Here is an 18,734-nt window from a genome sequence, read left to right on the forward strand (position 1 = left end):
TATGATTTTAAAACGTCACCATTGTGACCAAAATTGTGGCAATAAAAAAAAATGTGAAAATTGAGTAAAAATAAAGAACTCAAAAACCCATTGCAGAAGGGGGCACATCCACTGCAAATGGGAAGATGCAATAAAACACATTTTCTCATCAGTTTATTTGATTGGTTGTTTTTTTACCACACAAAAATCCGACAAAACTGTGTAGAATTCCACCATGTGTGCGTGTGTTTGTGTGTGTGTGCGTGCGTGTGAGGCAATTACAAGAAGATGCTACAGTATGTGTATGAAAGATGAAATTACTTTTTTATTGGCACAGGAATTTATTTAAAAAAATGAATTTCAAGAAATGTGTGAACAAAATTGTCAAAGTATTTGAAAAGAATTCATTGTTTATAGTTATGTGACTCATGGCACAGAGTCATTCATAACAAATCAGAAAAAATATTAACAATGCAATTCATTTTTGAAAATCATTTCATATTACACAAAGAAGATGCGCTTGTCACACAGAGGAAAGAAAAGCTGCATTTGAGTGGAATCTGGATAAACATCTAATCAAATGCAGCATGTTCTACTGGAGACAAATTCCTTGTGTGTTCTACGTATATGGCAATAAAGATGATTCTGATTCTGAAGTCCACTGTTCAGGTTATCGTGCATTTTTGTACACAGCGCACAATAACTTTAAATTAAAAGACATTGAAATTTTTCAATATGCACTAGGATCGAGGGCCATGCGGGAGCCTATCCCGGGCGTCCTCGGTCAGTAGGCGGGGCACTCATTGCAGGGCACACACAGATGAACAACCATCCATGCTCACCTTGGGACAATTTCAAGTATTCAACAGGCCTGCCATGCATGTTTTTGGAATGTGGGAGGAAAGCCCACACAGGCCTGGGGGAGACATGCAAACTCCACACAGGGAGCCCGGAGGGGGGCTTGAACCCATGCCTCTGCACTGTGAGGTCAGTACGCTAAACAGCAGGCCACCCGACATTGTAATTGATGTATGAATTTTAAAGGCTCTTACCGTGAGACGGGGAAAAGACGTCGTCAGCAGCATTGAGGCACAGCATGGGCACCTGCACAGACTGCAGCCTGTGAACGGGACTGGCGTCGTGGTAATAGTCATCGTTGGTGGCGTAACCAAACATGACGGATGTGAATCTCTCATCAAATTCTCGGATGGTCTTAGCCTGAGACGGGAATGAGCTCAGTGAGCCTTTCATTGCAAATTACAACCATCTAGCACAGGGGTTATCAACGTGGTGCCTGCGGGCACTGGGTACCACGACAGCACTACTTGAGAAGTCCGCCAGTGCTTGGACAGAAATTATTTTAAAATGCAGACACCGGCACGATTGTGAAACACGCTTAACACGATCAGACTCCAAAGATAAAAATAATGAAGTATTAAAAATAACATGCTAATATTAAAGGACAACCGACACCATTTTTTTTGTTTCCGAACTGACATCAGAAAAACGTTTAATAGCATCTAAAATACCCAAAACATGCAGGCTGATATTTTTTGTCAAATGCAAAACACCAATAAAAATGACTTCAAGTCTCCTAAAACTATTTCTCAGAAAGTTTCAGTTTCAGAAGGTCCCGCCCCCTTGTTCTTGACGTCACGCCAGGACGTATTGCCTTGATCGAGAATCAAAACAATGGCTTCAGATTCGGAGAAGATGCTTTCTTGTTACTCATCAAGTTATGAATATGATTCAAATAGTTCTAAAGAGGAAAGCATAAATGTTTGCAATTGATTAAAGAAGTCCTTCCGTCTCATTTTGAGGCGTCAGGACTCCAATGAAGCGCCCAGAAAATGCACAAGATGGCGCCCAAGCTCCGTTGGAAATGGGCTGATTTGTCTGCTGGGAATTTGTGTCAACTAGTATCAAATAGTAGTCTTGGTGCAACACACAATGATTCACCATCGTGTTATTTGTGCATTTTCCTTCTTATTTTGCCATTAACATGGATCAACACAAAATTTTCAGACCAAACAAAGTACCCAAAATGGATTGTGTGTCGCTTTCTATGTCTCATCTCCTCTGGACATGTCCAAACCACCTCAGTCTGGCCTCTCTGACTCTCTCCAAAGCCTCTAATATGAGTTGTCCCTCTAATATATTAATTTCTCATCCGATCCAACCTAGTTATGCCCAAAGAAAACCTCAGCATCTTCATCTCTGCTACCTCCAGCTCTGCTTCCTGTCTTTTCTTCAGTGGCACTGTCTCCAGTCCAAACATCATGGCTGGTCTCACCACTGTTTTATACACTTTTCATTTCATCCTCGCTAAAACCCTTCTATCACACATCACACGTGGCATTTTTCTCCAGCCGTTCCAGCCTGCCTGGACACGCTTCTTCACCTCTTTTCCACACTCCCCATTGCTCTGGACCAGGGGTGGGCACTCCTGGTCCTGGAGAGCCACCCTCCTGCATGTTTTCCAAGTCTCCTTGTTGCAACACACCTGATTCAAATGAGCAGGTTCAATGTAAGGCTTCCGCAGAGCTTGGTGATTATCTGATTATTTGAATCAGGTGTATGTAACAGGGAGATTTGGAAAACATGCAGGAGGGTGGCTCTCCAGGACCAGGAGTGCCCACCCCTGCTCTGGACAGTTGACCCAAGGTTGAACCCAAGTACTTAAAGGACAACCGACATCACTTTTTTTGTTTCCTAACTGACACCAGAAAAACGTTTTATAGCATCTTAAATACCCAAAACACGCAGGCTGATATTTTTAGTCAAATGCAAAACACCAATAAAAATGACTTAAAGTTGCTAAAACTGCAATAAATTGAGGTGCTAATTGGGGATTTTAAGAAAGTCCTGCCCCCAGTTCGTGATGTCACGCCAAGACGTCTTGCCTTGCTCGACAATCAAAACAATGGCTTCAGATTCGGAGATTATGCTTTCTTGCTACTCATCCAGTTATGAATATGATTCAAATAGTTCTGAAGAGGAAAGCATAAATGTTTGCAATCGATTAAAGAATTTATTCTGTGTCATTTTGAGGCATCCGGACAGAAATGTAGAACATGCAGAAGATGGCGCCAAAGCTCAGTGGAAATGGGCTGATTTGTCTGCTGGGAATTTGTGTCAGCGAATATCAAATAGTTGTCTTGGTGCAACACACAACGATTCACCATCACTTTATTTATGTTTTCCTTCTAATTTCGCCATCAACACGAAGTTTTCGGACCAAACAAAGTACCGCAAAATGCATTGTGTGTCCTTTCTCGGTCAGGGGCGTTCCTTCCGTGACGTGACTTCAGGAATCGTCACCAACTCAAAAACAAGACTAAATATTCAGCGTGAGTCTTAAAACGTAAAATATAGCTAGTGATTTTACAAATCGTGGACACAACTTGTCGGGAGGCGTCGGTTGTCCTTTAATAAATTTTTTCCAAGATGAGTATGAGCATGAGTAGGCAGCCGTCGGCAAGTGCTCTCATGAGCCCTGCTTTTATTGGTAGTTTTTTGTTATTTTTGTGTTTTGTCACTTTGTGATTTTGTTGCATTGTGTGGATTGTTTTTCAGCATTTTGTACCATAACATTCATCATGGAGGAGACTGTGCTTGACGGTTGCACTTTTTTAGCAGCACGAGCGCGCCAGCACTGTTTTTGATTCAGAGGAATGTCAGTGCCTTTTGACTGTCATTGTCGTACACCTCCAGGGTGCTTATGTTTTATTACTCTATAAATGTTTTATTACTCTATTAATGGCTTTTTAATGCATTATTCAGAGCCCAAGCTTTGTTTAGTGTCCAAGTCGGTGCTGTTGAACGGTCTGCGGCTGGATGGATACATGGCTTGAGGAGCCGACGATGAAAAGATTGGCGTGTTAGTGCAGAGCGCCGCTGCGTATGTAGAACTGTGAGTTGCGGCTTCAATTGAAGCGAATTACGTGGGACAGGAGACATGAGACAATCGCTTTTCGCCAATGGATGCTACAGCTTGGAGCAGACATGCACATTTTCAGCCTGATGTCCCTGACACAACCTGAAAGGGGCTGAATTGGAGTGATAAAAATCACATACCTTCATAACGTGGTCGATGTCGTAACACTTTTCAAGCATTGTTCTGTGTCTGTTGGGCAGATGAACATACACGCATAATGTTTTACGCGTGACAATCTGATGAAAATATATAATTATTCTGTGATTCTGTCTTATAATTATTATATGATTCTGTCACACACATTATGAGAATATGCAGTCACAATTTAAAAAAAAACTTGTGATGGCCATTTCTGATTTAATCTCCAGAATGCTGAAGCCACGCAAGGCTGCCTGATTGTATTAGCAGCGCGATAGCAGCCGCACTCATGCCACTTTGGCCCAGTGGCTGACCTGTGCACTGAGGCCTGCATGCAGCTGGTGAGGTAAGAGTTGAAGAGGAAGCGGTCCAGCGGCTTTTCCAGTGACGCCGTGCACTCAAATACGTCCCAGCCGGCGGAGAATACCACCACTCCTCTCAGGCACGTCTCTTGGCCCTTGCGCCCCAAGTAGTTAGCCAGCATCATCCTGAAAGGAAAAGAAGAAAACGCAAAAACAATTCAAACGATAAGTGAGAGTCAATCCAAATTAACCAGATACGGTGAACCTCTTTTCATTATAGAGACTACAGTTCCGACAGAGCTCATCCACATACATTCACATTTTTATAAAAATTCTGATTTGCGGGCATGTAGTAAGTAAACCGCAATGTTGCAGGTGAGGTGAAGACAAGTCTAAATAAAATAATATAAAATGATGCAGCCTTCGAAGAACCAGTCACATACTGTAGGTAGCAGCATTGACCACTGTTATCTATGTCTGTGTAAACTCTCAGTCGTATAGGAGTTGCCCATCGATGAAAAGGTTTCTTGAGGTGTCATTTGTACTTCTTTGAAGTACAGATGACCGGTTAAGAAACCTTTTCATCACTGTTTCACTCATTACTTTGTACGCTACCCATATTCTATATTCTATTTATGTTCGCATTTGCTTGGAAAATATAATTTGTGGAAGCAATAAAACATCCAGTAAACTGATGAGGTTCCAATGAAATTTCCTGGCATTGTTTGCCTTACCAAAGGCTTGATATCGCGCTACTAATACAATCAGGCAGCCTTGCTAGCCTTTGGTACTTGGTCTGTTGGAATTTTAGCAATTCGCGCCATCCTAGAAGGATAAAAAAGGACAATATGCAGTGTGAAAATAAAACTGTTTCAACCCTTCTGCTCTGAACGTGGCCACCTAAAACATCATCTTTTTGCAATAAAGCTGAGAGAGTACTCTATGGCACAATGACAAAGTATGCAATGCTGTATATGACATCGCGAGCAAAGTCAAATGCGACAAAGGGCCATTTTGGAAAAACGTCAGCAAAGGCATTGATTTGCTCAACTCAAAATAGGGAAGGTCAGTGTTAGACAGAATGCGATTCATTTGTTTGCATCATGGACAAATGTTAAAACAATGTTAGCAGTACAGTACAATTAATTTCTAATCAAAGTGCAGCTATTAATGGAGACTGCGAGTTCCCAAATAAAGATGCACATGACGAAGAATCATGAAACACTGGACGTGATGTTATTCTGTCCATTTGTGCCAATGGATGGTCCTCACATGAGATTAGCCTTGATGTTGAGAGTGGTGTGGGAGCTGTGCCTCGGGATGGGAGGTTGTGAATTTGGGGCATCGTAGATGACACACATCGTCTGTAGTGTGCCATCGTCAGTAGTGAGAGCGATATAGAGAGAGATGTAAAGATAGATAGAGAGAGAAAGACAGATAGAGAGAGAGATAGACAGAGAGATCTAGAGATAGAGATCTAGAGATAGAGAGATAGAGGTAGAGATAGAGAGAGGTAGAGAGATAGAGAGGGTAGAGGTAGAGATAGAGAGGTAGGTAGAGATAGAGAGAGATAGAGACAGTGAGAGAGAAATAGAGATATAGATAAATAGAGATAGAGATAGAGAAATAGAGAGAGATAGAGATTTAGAGGTAGAGGTAGAGATAGAGAGAGATAGGGAGATAGATTTAGAGATAGAGAAAGAGAGAGATAGAGAAAGAGAGAGGTAGAGAGAGAGAGAGAGATAAAGAGAGAGAGATAGAGATAGAGAGAGATAGAAATAGAGATAGAGAGAGAGATAGAGATTTAGAGGTAGAGATAGAGAGAGGTAGAGAGATAGAGAGGGTAGAGGTAGAGGTAGAGATAGAGAGATAGATTTAGGGATAGAAAGAGAGAGATAGAGATAGAGATAGAGAGAGAGAGAGAGAGAGCGATAGAGAGAGAGAGAGATAGAGAGAAAGAGAGAGAGAGAGCGAGAGAGATACATAAAGAGATAGACAGATAGACTAGATAGACAGATAGACTAGATAGACTAGATAGATAGATAGATAGATAGATAGATAGATAGATAGATAGATAGATAGATAGATAGATAGATAGATAGAAGGAGCGAGAGAGAAAGAGAAAGAGAAAGAGAAAGAGAGAGAGAGAGAGAGAGAAGAGAGAGAGAGAGAGAGAGAGAGAGAGAGAGAGAAAAAAAGAGAGAGAGAAAAAAGAGAGAGAAAAAAAGAGAGAGAGAATGATAGATAGATAGATAGATAGATAGATAGATAGATAGATAGATAGATAGATAGATAGATAGATAGATAGATAGATAGATAGATAGCGAGAGAAGGAGTGAGAGAGAAAGAGAAAGAGAAAGAGAATAGAGAGATAGATAGAAGATAGATAGAAGATAGAGAGATAGATAGATAGAGAATAGAGAAAGAGAGATAGATAGAGAGATAGATAGATAGAGAGAGAGAAGAGAGAGATAGAAAAGAGAGAGAAAGATAGATAGATAGATAGATAGATAGATAGATAGATAGATAGATAGATAGATAGATAGATAGATAGATAGATAGATAGATAGATAGATAGAGAGAGAGAGAGAGAGATAGAGATATATAGAGAGAGATAGAGATATAGAGAGATAGAGAGAGAGAGAGAGAGAGAGAGAGAGAGAGAGAGAGAGAGAGAGAGAGAGAGAGAGAGAGAGAGAGAGAGAGAGAGAGAGAGAGAGAGAGAGAGAGAGAGAGAGAGAGAGAATCATGAACCACTGGACGTGATGTTGGAGCTGTGCCTCAGGGATGGGAGGTTTTGAATTTGGGACACATCGTCAGTAGTGTGCCAAAGAATCACTGAGTGTTTCGGCCTTTTAATCACTAGACGCCCTCATCGATGGTGGCCAGCGACAGGTTGATCACGCCTGCGCTTGTGTCCCATGCCCAATCAGATGTTCAGAAGCTGGTAGGGGGGGGGGGGTCTTAGGTTGCTGACCTATGAGCCCAACAAGGGTCATTCCTCTTCATCCAGAGCCAGTGGCTGCTTCTTTCTGCCGCTTCAGAGAGTGACCTAACTGTGTGCCGCAGAGCCTGTCCATGGATACCCAGGTCTTTTAGCAGCCTGATGGTGGAGGAAGCCACAAACCCTCTGCATCCAACTTCAATTGAATATACTTTGGTTTTCCATCCCCGCTGTTGCGCATCCACTGCGAGTTCTGTGTAGCGCAGCTTCTTGCGCCTCTTCAACAGAGTTTTCCCACGGGACTGTGAGTTCTGCGATGTAGACAGCCTTGAGTGACGAGGACCAGAGCACCAAGTCTGGTCTGAGGGTGGTGGCTGCAATCTACGCTGGGAAAACCAATTGCTGGCCAATGTCAACCCGCATCTCCCAATCGCGGGCCCCGGATAGCTGTCCAACTTCTGATTTGGCAGTAGGATGGTTGGGCTTTTCCTGTCCCTCTCGGATGAAGGTCACTGGTGCTGTGCTGGACGTGGTGGCTCGCATTGGCAAGGAGTTGATGGTATTCCTCTTGCTCTCAAGGACAACTGCCAAACTCTTTAGGACCTGGTTATGCCTCCAGGTGTAGCGGCCTTGTGTGAGGCTGGTCTTACAACCGGTCAGGATGTGTTTGAGAGTTCCTGGCGTTCGACAGAGGTCACAGGTTGGAACTTCGCCATAACGTTGGTGGAGGTTTTTTGGAGATGGGAGCACGTCATTGATAGCTCTGATGATGTCGCTGATGTTGCTTGCCTCTATTTCCCAGAGATCCTTCCAGCTGAGCCTTCTCTTCTCTCGGCCTTCCCACCTCATCCATTGTCCCTGCTTGGCAAGAGAGACAGCCCGTGCAGTTCTTTCAGCTTCCTCTTGGCGGCGCACCTCTGCTATCACCATTTTCCTTCTTTCCGATGTTGAAGCCTTACGCCAAGAAGGTTTGTTTGTAAGGCCAAACCCCCCTCTTCCGAGCTGAACGTGTCCCACAATGTCGCTGTGCCTTAGGGCTGCTGTGGCCTGCTGCACTGCAATGGATGGCGTCCATTTCCGTCCCGTTGATAGGGGGGGTGCAGCTTGACTGATCTTCCGGTCTCTGGAGTCTGTGAGGGTCATCTGAAGTCTCACTTTAGCGCACTTGTACTCTTCTGTGAGGCTTGTGATTGGAAGCTCAAGGACCCCTTTGCCATAAAGGCCGATGTTAGACAGACAGCGTGGAACACCAAGCCAGCGTTTTACATATCTAGTGATGGTTCGCTCCATTTTCTCCACAGTTGAGAGTGGGGCCTCATAGACTGTGAGTGGCCACATTACCCGAGGGAGAAGTCCAAACTGCAGACACCAGAGCTTGAGCTTTCCTGGCAGCTCAGTCTTGTTGATGTTTATTGGTGATGTCCTTCTTGAGTTGCTGCACTTGATCTTTGTCTCTGAGGCTTGCATTGTACCACCTGACCAGGCTTTTGACCGGTTCCTCAGACACCGTTGGTATTGGGTCATCACCAATGCAGAACTTCACATTTTTTAGCTGTCCCTTGACGATTGAGATGCTGCGTGACTTGCTCGGCTTGATTTTCATCCGGGCCCATTTAATGTTTTCCTGCAGTTTTCCAAGTAGCCGCCTGGTGCAAGCTGCGGTAGTGGTCAAGGTGGTCATGTCATCCATGTATGCCCGGATAGGTGGGAGGTGGATCCCATTCCTTGTTCGCTCACCTCCCACCACCCACATTGAGGCCCTGATGATGACCTCCATGGCCATTGTGAAGGCCAGGCGTGGGCTCTTCCACCTTTCATTCTGTGAGTGCATTACCATCGTCCCTGACAGGGGTGTAGACGCTCTGCGAACTTTGGTTGTCGTCCCGTCGCTGTGCTTCACTCGACTTATTTGACGTCTGACTTCGTAAGAAATATTGGTCAATGCGAGGCCCTTGTCTCTGCTTTCCCAAGCACTGTCTCTTCCCTTGGTGGATCTTTAACCCGATAGCTGATGTTACTTTTGCCCAGCCACAGACGCACACCTTGAGTGAGTATCTTGCTCCCGTTGTTTCATGTGCCATGCTCTTGCTCGTAGTCAGGTTCGTTCCTGGGTCGGTAACCGTGTTGTCAGTCATTGAGTCATCTTGCGCCCCCGCTCTCGCAGGCTCTAGGGGTATCTTTCTTTGTATGACATTGTAAAGCTACCAATAAAAAGTTCAAGTGCGCCACTCAAGGTTAATTAACGAAATGATGAAAACTACATTTGAAAAAAAAATCTTCATGAAAAAGAAAAAAAATGCTTCTAAAAATAATGACTGACTAATCTACAATTAACGTTCATACTCCGAACTTAAGCTAACAATTAAATTAATAAGAACAAAAGTGCATTTATTTTGGTTGTGCTTGACATCTCTCACTACAGAAGAGAATGAAATTCAGTTGTTAGAGGATGCCAGTTTACTGCATTACCTTAAAAAAATCAGCGTGAAAAAAAAAACTCTCCTCTATAAACAGGAAAAAATATCAACTTGCTCTTGGAACTAATTGAACTTTATGGAATTTATGACAAAGAAGGCAAATCAACATAAAATCTGCCATGAAAAATACGAAAACGTATGACCCTGCCCAACCCCAAAAATGTAAAAAAAAAAAGCCTACATTTAGAAAGAATAATCAGTCTCAATTTGTTCAGTATGAACACAAAGATATTATTATGTGTGTATTATATGCCGTGGTTAATATTACCTTGTGCAATGCAGTAAAAGTTACTTTTGCGGTTTAATGTGAAAATAACATGTGAAATGATATACAGTAATAAAAAAAAGCATATATAAGTCGCTCCGATTTATAAGTCGCACCCCCGACCAAACTATGAAAAAAACTGCGACTTATAATCCAAAAAATACGGTAAGTGGCTTCATTACCCGCCCATGGACACTCCCGCCGCCATGATAGGTGCCATGTGAAAGGTCGTGTGGATATACTCAATGACGGTCTCAAGGTCCTCCGTGTTGGCGGCACAGTAGGTCCGAGGTGTCTGCATGCACAGGGCATTACAACAATATTGTCAATTTGACCATTTCTTGGACAGGAACAACTTTGCAGAAAAAAATGCATACATTTTTACGGTCATCCCCAAGGACAGCAAGTAGTATTTTCTCTTAATTAAACCTTTTTCTCACATTTGTCAAGATGCATGCTGTTGGAAAGTAACCTTCCCAAGCAACTATGGACATATGCTGTACAAACGGCCGCTCAAATTCGCAACAGATGCTACAATAAGCGGATACAGCAGACACCTTACCAGGCTTTTACAGGAAAGGTACCCAACCTTTCTAATATGCAAATATTTGCATGTGAATGTTACGTGTATCAACAGGACAAAAACAAGTTAGATTCCAGATGCAAGAAGGGGATTTTCATAGGCTATGATAAGTGTAGTCCAGCCTATAATGTGTACTACCCCAAGACAAGGAAAGTCCTGAAACATAGACTGGTCAAATTTTTAATGAAAAACAACACATATGGTCAAACTCAAACGGGTTGTGACTTGTGGGACGATAATCTTTACGAGCTACAGTAAAGTACCCTTAAAGGGCAACCGACGTCACTTTTTTGTTTTTTAACTGACATAATAAAAACGTTTTATAGCATCTAAAATACCCAAAACAGGCAGTATGATATTTTTATTCAAATGCAAAACACCAATAAAAATGACTTAGTGTCCAAAATCTGCAAAAAAAGAGCTGCGAATTGGGCATTTTCAGAAAGTCCCGCTCCCAGTTTGTGACGTCACGCCAAGACGTCTTGCATTGCTGGAGAATTAAAACAATGGCTTCAGATTCGGATAATATGCTTTTTTGTTACACATCCAGTTATGAATATGATTCAAATAGTTCTGAAGAGTAAAGCATACATGTTTGCAATCGAATAAAGAATTTATTCTGTGTCATTTTGAGGCAAACGGGCGGGGGGAATGTCTCACCCAAAAAGAGGCAATAAAATGGCCAACGAGCTGTGAGGAATGAATCAGCCCGTTTCCACAGGCTGATATATTCCGTCAATGGAGCTCTGCTGGCGGCGTTTGGATGTAACACACGGTTTTAACAAAAACAGTACAGCAAAATACATTGACGTGATGGAAAAACGCTACAATGCGTCTTTTTTTACGGTCAGGAGTCGGTCCTTTTCTGACATCACGTGAGTACTCGTCACCAACTCAAAAACAAGACTTCCTAAATGTTCAGCGCGAGTCTTCAAACGTAAAATATAGCTATATGCGGTGGAATCTTATTAAAATACGCCCAGTAGAAGTCATTTGAAGCCATTTTACAAATTATGGACAGAACTTGTCCGGAGAAGTCGGTTGTCCTTTAAAGGAAATCAAACAGAGTCAAGATCAACTTGAGAAAAGCAAAGAACCGAGTGCTGAAGAGACAGTAGAAACAGGCAATATTCAGACTGAACAGGTAAGGAGGTTTCCTGAAAGACAAAAAAGGGCTCCAGAATATTTAAAAGAGTACATATGTAAAACTATGTGTGATGCTGACAAAGTCGAAAATATTGACTATTTCTACAAAGCAACTGATGGTGTACTTAGAACTTTTAAAGATGCTATGCAATCTGAAAAGTCAAAAATGTGGGCTACTGCAATGGAAGAGGAGATGGAATCCCTGAAAGAAAATAAGACTTTCACTCTGACCCCGCTACCAAAGGGCAAACAAGCAGTGGGAGGTCGCTGGGTGTATACGGTGAAAGAAAACCCAGATGGATCTGAGACTTGTAAAGCCAGATTTGTAGCAAAAGGATTTGGTCAAGTGGAAGGAATAGACTACAGAGAGACATTTTCGCCGACAGCTAATATGAATTCCATTCGAGCACTGATGCAGCTGGCTGTGCAAGAAGATCTCACCCTTCACCAAATGGACGTGAAGACTGCATATCTCCATGCCCCAATGGACTGTGAATTATATGCGGAGCAACCTGAAGGTTTTGAGATCACATCACAAACAGGAGAACGTTTGGTATGTAAGCTCAACAAATGACTGTATGGCTTAAAGCAGTCAGGATGTAACTGGAACATGCTACTAAACAATCACCTCATAAAGAATGGTTTTATACAAAATGATACTGATCAGTGTGTTTACTGTAGAGAATCCGAAAATGAAAGGGTCATTTTGTTAGTGTGGGAGGATGACTTAATCATTGCGGCGTGTAAGGATACCCTACTCAGTTAAGTAAAAGTAATGCTAAAAAGAAGGTTTAAAATGAAAGATATGGGTCCACTTAGACACTTCCTAGGTAGCAGTTGGTGTATACAGAGAAAGAGGTTAGCAAAGAAGAAGTGGGACACTGAGAGGACGGACGAGAGTAGACAACAGTACAAGGAGACGCAGCGCACGGTTAAAGTAAAGCTGGCAAAGGCAAAACAAGAGGCCTATGATGACTTGTATGCTCGGCTGGACAGCAAGGAAGGCGAGACTGATCTTTACAGACTGGCGAGACAGAGAGACAAAGATGGTAAGGACCTGCAGCAGGTTCGGGTGATTAAGGATAGAGATGGCAATGTATTAACAGGTGCCAGTAGTGTGATGGCAAGATGGAAAGAGTACTTTGAAGAATTGATGAATGAGGAAAATGAGAAGGAACAAAGAGTAAAAAATGTGACTGTTGTGGACCAGGACGTAGCAAACATTAGCAAGGATGAAGTAAGGAGGGCGCTGAAGAGGATGAAGGGGGGAAAGGCACTCGGGCATGATGGTTTACCAATCGTTGTATGGAATTGTCTTGGAGAGGTGGTGGTGGTGTTCCTGACGGGGTTATTCAATAAGATCGTAGATGGTGAACAGATGCCTGAAGAATGGTGACGAAGTATACTCGTGGCCATTTTTAAGAACTAGGGAGATGTAGAGTTGTAGTAACTAGAGAGGAAGAAAGTTGATGAGCCATACAATGAAACTATGGGAAAGAGTAGTTGAAGCTAGACTAAGAGAATACTTCTGTTTACATTCAAAGCCATCCATAACATTGCCCCTCCCTATCTTTCTGACCTGCTTCAAATCTCTGTTCCCTCTCGGTCCCTCAGATCCTCATCCTCCCTTCACCTCTATGTGCCCTCTGCCCGTCTCACCACGATGGGATGCAGAGCTTTCAGCCGCTCTGCTCCCAAACTCTGGAATTCACTTCCACCCAACATCCGTAATATTGACTCCCTCCCTATTTTCAAGGCTCACCTCAAAACCCACTTGTTTAAAATTGCTTTCAATGTCTAGTTCTATCTGCTATTTTATTATGTATCATTTTACTTATGGTTTTATTGTTATGTGCTTTGTTTTATTGTTTTATTGTAAAGTGTCCTTGGGTGTTTTGAAAGGCGCTTGAAATAAAATGTATCATTATTATTATTATAAGAGCAGAAGAGAACATTTGTGAGCAGCAGTATGACTTCATTCCAAAAAAAGAGTTTGACAAATGCAGTGTTTGCTTTAAGAATGCTGATAGAGAAGTACAGAGAAGGTCAGAAGGAACTGCATTGTGTCTTTGTAGATCTGGAGAGAGCGTATGACAGGGTGCCCAGAGAAGAGCTGTGGTATTGCATGAGGAAGTCTGGAGTGACAGAAAAGTATGTCTAAGCAGTGCAAGACATATATCATGACTGTAAGACAGTTGTGAGGTGTGCTTACGGTGAGACGGAGGAATTCAAGGAGGTGGGACTCCAAAAGGGATCAGCTCTGAGCCCCTTCTTATTCTCTATGGGGATGGACAGGCTGACAGACAATGTTAGACAAGAATCTCCTTGGACCATGATGTTTGCAGATGACATTGTGATCTGTAGCGAGAACAGGGAACAAGTGGCGAAGAAACTAAAGATGCATTTTGGTAAATTTGTTGTTAAAAACTGTGGTGAGACCAGCCATGATGTGGAGGTATGCCCTGGAAAGGAGATGAATGAAGCTCAGTCGCAGCAAGATGAAATATATGTATGTGAATGAGAAGGATCCAAGTGCAAGAGTGATGCTACAGGGAGAAGAGATAAAAAAGGTGGAGGATTTAAGTACTTGGGGTCAACTGTCCAGAGCAATGAAGAGTGTGGAAAAGAGGTGAAGAAGCGTTTCCAGGCAGGCTGCAACGGCTGGAGGAAAATGTCAGCTGTGATGTGTGATAGAAGGGTTTCAGCTAGGATGAAAGGAAAAGTGTATAAAATTGTGGTGAGACCAGCCATGATGTGTGGACTGGAGACAGTGCCCCTGAATAAAAGACAGGAAGCGAAGCTGGAGGTAGCAGCTGAAAATGTTGACGTTTTCTTTGGGAGCGACCAGGTTGAATAGGATCAGGAATGAGTACATTAGAGGGACAACTCATATTAGAGGCTTTGGAGAGAAAGTCAGAGAGGCCAGACTGAGATGGTTTGGACATGTCCAGAGAGAGTGACTCTATCGGGAGAAGGATGCTGAGTCTTGAACTGCCAGGCAGGAGACCGAGAGGAAGAACGAAGAGAAGTTATGTGGATGTTGTCAAAGAGGACATGAAGGTAGATGGTGTGAGAGAAGAGGATGTACAAAACCGGGTTAGATGTTGGGCATTGATTCGCTGTGGCGACCCCTGAAGGGAAAAGCCGAAATGAAAAGAAGAAGCTGAATGTTGAGCAGATATGGCAACGCAGCCACAATGCTACATATGGTCCTTTGACAGCGATAATAATAATAATAATAATAATAATAATAATAATAATAATAATAATAATAACAATAATAATAATAATAATAATAATAATAATAATAATATTTAATAAAAATAGTTCTTATACAATGCTGAGAAGAATTTCAAACTTTTCCCATATATAAGACACACTGGATTATAAGGCACATGGTCAGCTCTTGAAAAAAAAATAAGGCTGTTAGGAGTTAGGTGCACCTTATAGTGCAGAAAATACAGTCCTCCAATTCATAATTGTTGTTGTCGACATGACTGTAAACAACATGACAGCGCCACCTGTTAGCGACCAACAGATGGCGCGGTCGGCCCCGCCTGTGGCTGCACAGGTGTTGGTCGTTTCAATCAGTGGCAGTTAAAAGGACTCCTGCAACGACCATTTGGTGTCGGGTCATTGTAATTGTTTCACCCTGTGTCAGATTTGTTTCATCTGGTCATATTTTACTCACGTACTGACTTTATTTTATACATTCTGTAAAATAGACCCTGCTCCGCCCCTCCTGCCTGCTTTTTTTGGGATCCACAACCATCCACCACTTCACAAACCATGACAGAATGACCTGACCTACCACCGGATCCCGCAGGTACAATGGACTGGTCTCTTTTCCACCCTGTGCCTGGCAGTGCCACATCCACGTCGAGCCATGCTTCATCACGTGATTGTGTGAATTGAGTCACATTCACGTCCACGACGAGCCGTGCCACGTCCACGTTTACGTCAGGCCGAGTCCCGTTCCCATCAGGCTGTCACCTTTCTGTTCCCCGGCGAAACGAAGGACGCAGTAGCTTTTTATTTCCTGGAGAGGCAAGGGTTGCCGTCTTGTTCTCTTTCACTGGCGAGGTGGGCCTTTTGGGAGACTGTTGGGATTTCTGGAATAAGTCCCTTGAGGGAGGGGTTCTGGTGGCGCAGTCAGTCTGGCCTGCAGCTGCACAGGTGTTGGTCGTTTCAATCAGTGGCAGTTAAAAGGACCGCTGGCATGACCATTCGGTGTCGGGTCATTGTATTTGTTTCATCTTGTCATATTTTACTCATGGTTTTATTTGCTACTTTCTTGTTTGAGATTTTGTTCCTGCTGACTTTAGTTCATACATTCTGTCAACTACACCCTGCTCCGCCCTCTTGCCTGCTTGCCACAAACATCCACCTTGCAAATCTTGACAGCCATGGGAAGCTGAGCTATGCTGACTCCTCTGGGTTTGGTTCTGATGTGAAAACGGGAGATCAGATTGAAAGAGGGATTCAAACTTGACCTTATGCTCCACCCACAGGAGATGGCACTGGTGAAAAGGCTTTGCGATTTGCATTTGACAAGAAAAGCTGGTCCTGGGGCTCATTTTGGTAAATTTGTGAAAGTATGAGACCTGGAATTTGCCCGTAATAGCAACTTAGAACCACATTTCAGGTATGGGTCCTTGGGACTTTTCTCGCAAACTGTCAAGGTAGACATACTTCCCAAATTATGTGTTGCAAAGAGACTCTGGTTAATTGTTTCTCTATTTAATTGGAACACAAGGCCTTGAAATTGGACCTTGTGGTACACAGTGTGTCATTCTAAAAGCCGGGCTCGTTTAAACAATGCACAATGGCGCTCACTCTCTTACAGAAAACGAACACAGGAGCACATGAATGCTTAATCATGGCTGCAGAATGGAGCACAATTACCAATTGAAATGAGGGACAAAGACCCCCCCCCCCAACTGTTGCCGATGTACAGTGCCAAGGTGCACATGATAAAAGGGACTAAACTAAAAGGGACTTTACACGCAATACTGTCTGGAAGGTGCTCATGTAGCCAAGACGCTGCAATATCCCACATCAGCCCCTTATGTTGGCTAAATATACAGGAGGAGAGAATTAAGGTGTCGGGATCACCAAAGATTGGCCGGCTCCCATTTCTTTGTGGGTGGCTGCTCAACAGGGGCCTAGTCAGATATTTGTAAATTGGGTGGCCAGGGTGACAAAACGTTACACTAAGGGGTGGACCCCTTGAAGCTCTGTCCCTGATTCTTAAAATACATGAATAAATAAATATGTGATTAAGTCTGACATAATTCTTGCCAGTAGCAGCGACACTGTCTCTTGAGAGACAAAGATTAAGAACATTTACTGAAAAAATTCTAGCCTCGAATCCGGATACAGCCATGAGACCTGACAGCACTGCCGAACTTGATATAATATATCAAATCATTATTTTCAGTTTATTAAAAATAAAATAAAAATAGAAGCTTATATTTGAACAAAGCTTTCTTGTGTATCACTCTGTGTTGACACTCATCCGACCTTTGTGATCAAAACTGTAATCTTGCTACCACAAATGGTAATGCAACTTTGAATGGAGAGAAGGTGGAGGAGAAGAGAGAATATGGCTGAAAATGAGTGACCTTTGCAGAGTAGAAAGGTTAATTTTCAACCACTAATAGTCACTAGACTATTGGCTACTCACCCACCTGTAAGACACACAAGCGCTTTTTTACCGCTTCAGCTGCGGTTAAAGCGTATATCAGTGTCTGAAATAACGTCTATCTGGACGCCTGGGCCGTGCAACTTTTATGTTGGGCGTACAACTTACAAAACGTCTCCGTCCGGGTGGCTGACAACTTCTTCAAGAAAAAAAAAGAAAAAAAAAATAGAATTATTATTTTTTTCAAATCAAACGTTTGTGCTATATTCAATAAACCAAACGTTTGACGAAGATTTCAAAATCTGAATAAATTATTCCAATTTGGAAATCTTTGTTCGTTTGGAAATTTTGGAATTTCGGTTCGTTTGTCAATTTGCATTCTCGGCACGGCAGCCAATCAGATGCCTGCTTTGTGCTTCCGGACTTTCCGGAGCGTTATAAGGTCGTGCATTCGCATATCATTTTCCAAAGTAGATGCACATAACCTCAGCCCCAGAAGAAAGATTCAAAAGAAGCTAACAAAATTTATGAGGCTACAAAACGTAAACATACATTATCCCGTGACTGTAAAGTGTCCTTGAGAGTTTTGAAAGCCGCTTAGAAATTGAACGCACATTGAAAGCATTGTGGAAAGAAGAATTCACGTAGCAGACGACGCAACGCAAACATTGCATTGCCCAACATGACGAACAGTGTATGGACAAATGACAATTGGAGCAAAATCATCAGCAAGGGATATTTACAATAAATTACGTAAGGGAGCATTTGTGGTAGGTACATCCATAATACTTTTTTGCGATTAGTCATCTTATTGTGTTTGAAGTTGTGGAAAATGGGGCAGGCAACTTTATGGCCGGGCATGCAACTTTTCAGAGTTGTGTGCCCTGGTATCCGGTAACTTTTTGTCATGACTTTCAGACACTGGCTATATCAATCAATATGTATTGTATTGTATTTGCATCAGTGCTTCACCAATGTATTTTGTTATGATATATCTTACACTAGTGTACATTTTGTGGACTGTTCACACGTATAAAGCTGCTTACTAAAGAGAAGGGTGTTAACCCCGGTGCAGCATATTTCATTTTCCCTGCCTTATTTGTGACATATCGAAAAACCATCGTTCACACTTTTGAAGACAAATCAACTATGCGGTCTATCAGACACCGTAACACAGGGGTGTCAAACTCATTTCACACCGTGGGCCACATATGGCCTCGGTAGATGTCAAGTGGGCCGGACCATCCAAAGTATACCATACATGCTATAAATAACCAAAATGCAGAAACTTGTTGAAAATACACCAAGCAAAAAGGTTT

At 42.6% G+C, this 18,734-nt stretch overlaps 1 protein-coding gene across 1 annotated transcript in view; it reads right to left on the reverse strand.

Annotated features, from left to right (window-relative positions):
* abhd3 (abhydrolase domain containing 3, phospholipase) overlaps nt 1-18,734 on the reverse strand; it is a 45,784-nt gene that overhangs the window by 811 nt on the left and 26,239 nt on the right. The window contains exons 6-9 of the mRNA XM_089009166.1: nt 10,225-10,337; nt 4,369-4,542; nt 4,057-4,105; nt 1,032-1,197 (exon numbers count right to left, since the gene is read on the reverse strand). Coding sequence (XP_088865292.1) covers nt 1,032-1,197; nt 4,057-4,105; nt 4,369-4,542; nt 10,225-10,337 — 502 coding nt within the window. The remainder of the gene's footprint in view (nt 1-1,031; nt 1,198-4,056; nt 4,106-4,368; nt 4,543-10,224; nt 10,338-18,734) is intronic.

This window comes from Hippocampus bargibanti, linkage group LG11, assembly GCF_051943395.1.
Source record: "Hippocampus bargibanti isolate YZ-2025 linkage group LG11, ASM5194339v1, whole genome shotgun sequence".
Lineage (NCBI taxonomy): Eukaryota > Metazoa > Chordata > Actinopteri > Syngnathiformes > Syngnathidae > Hippocampus > Hippocampus bargibanti.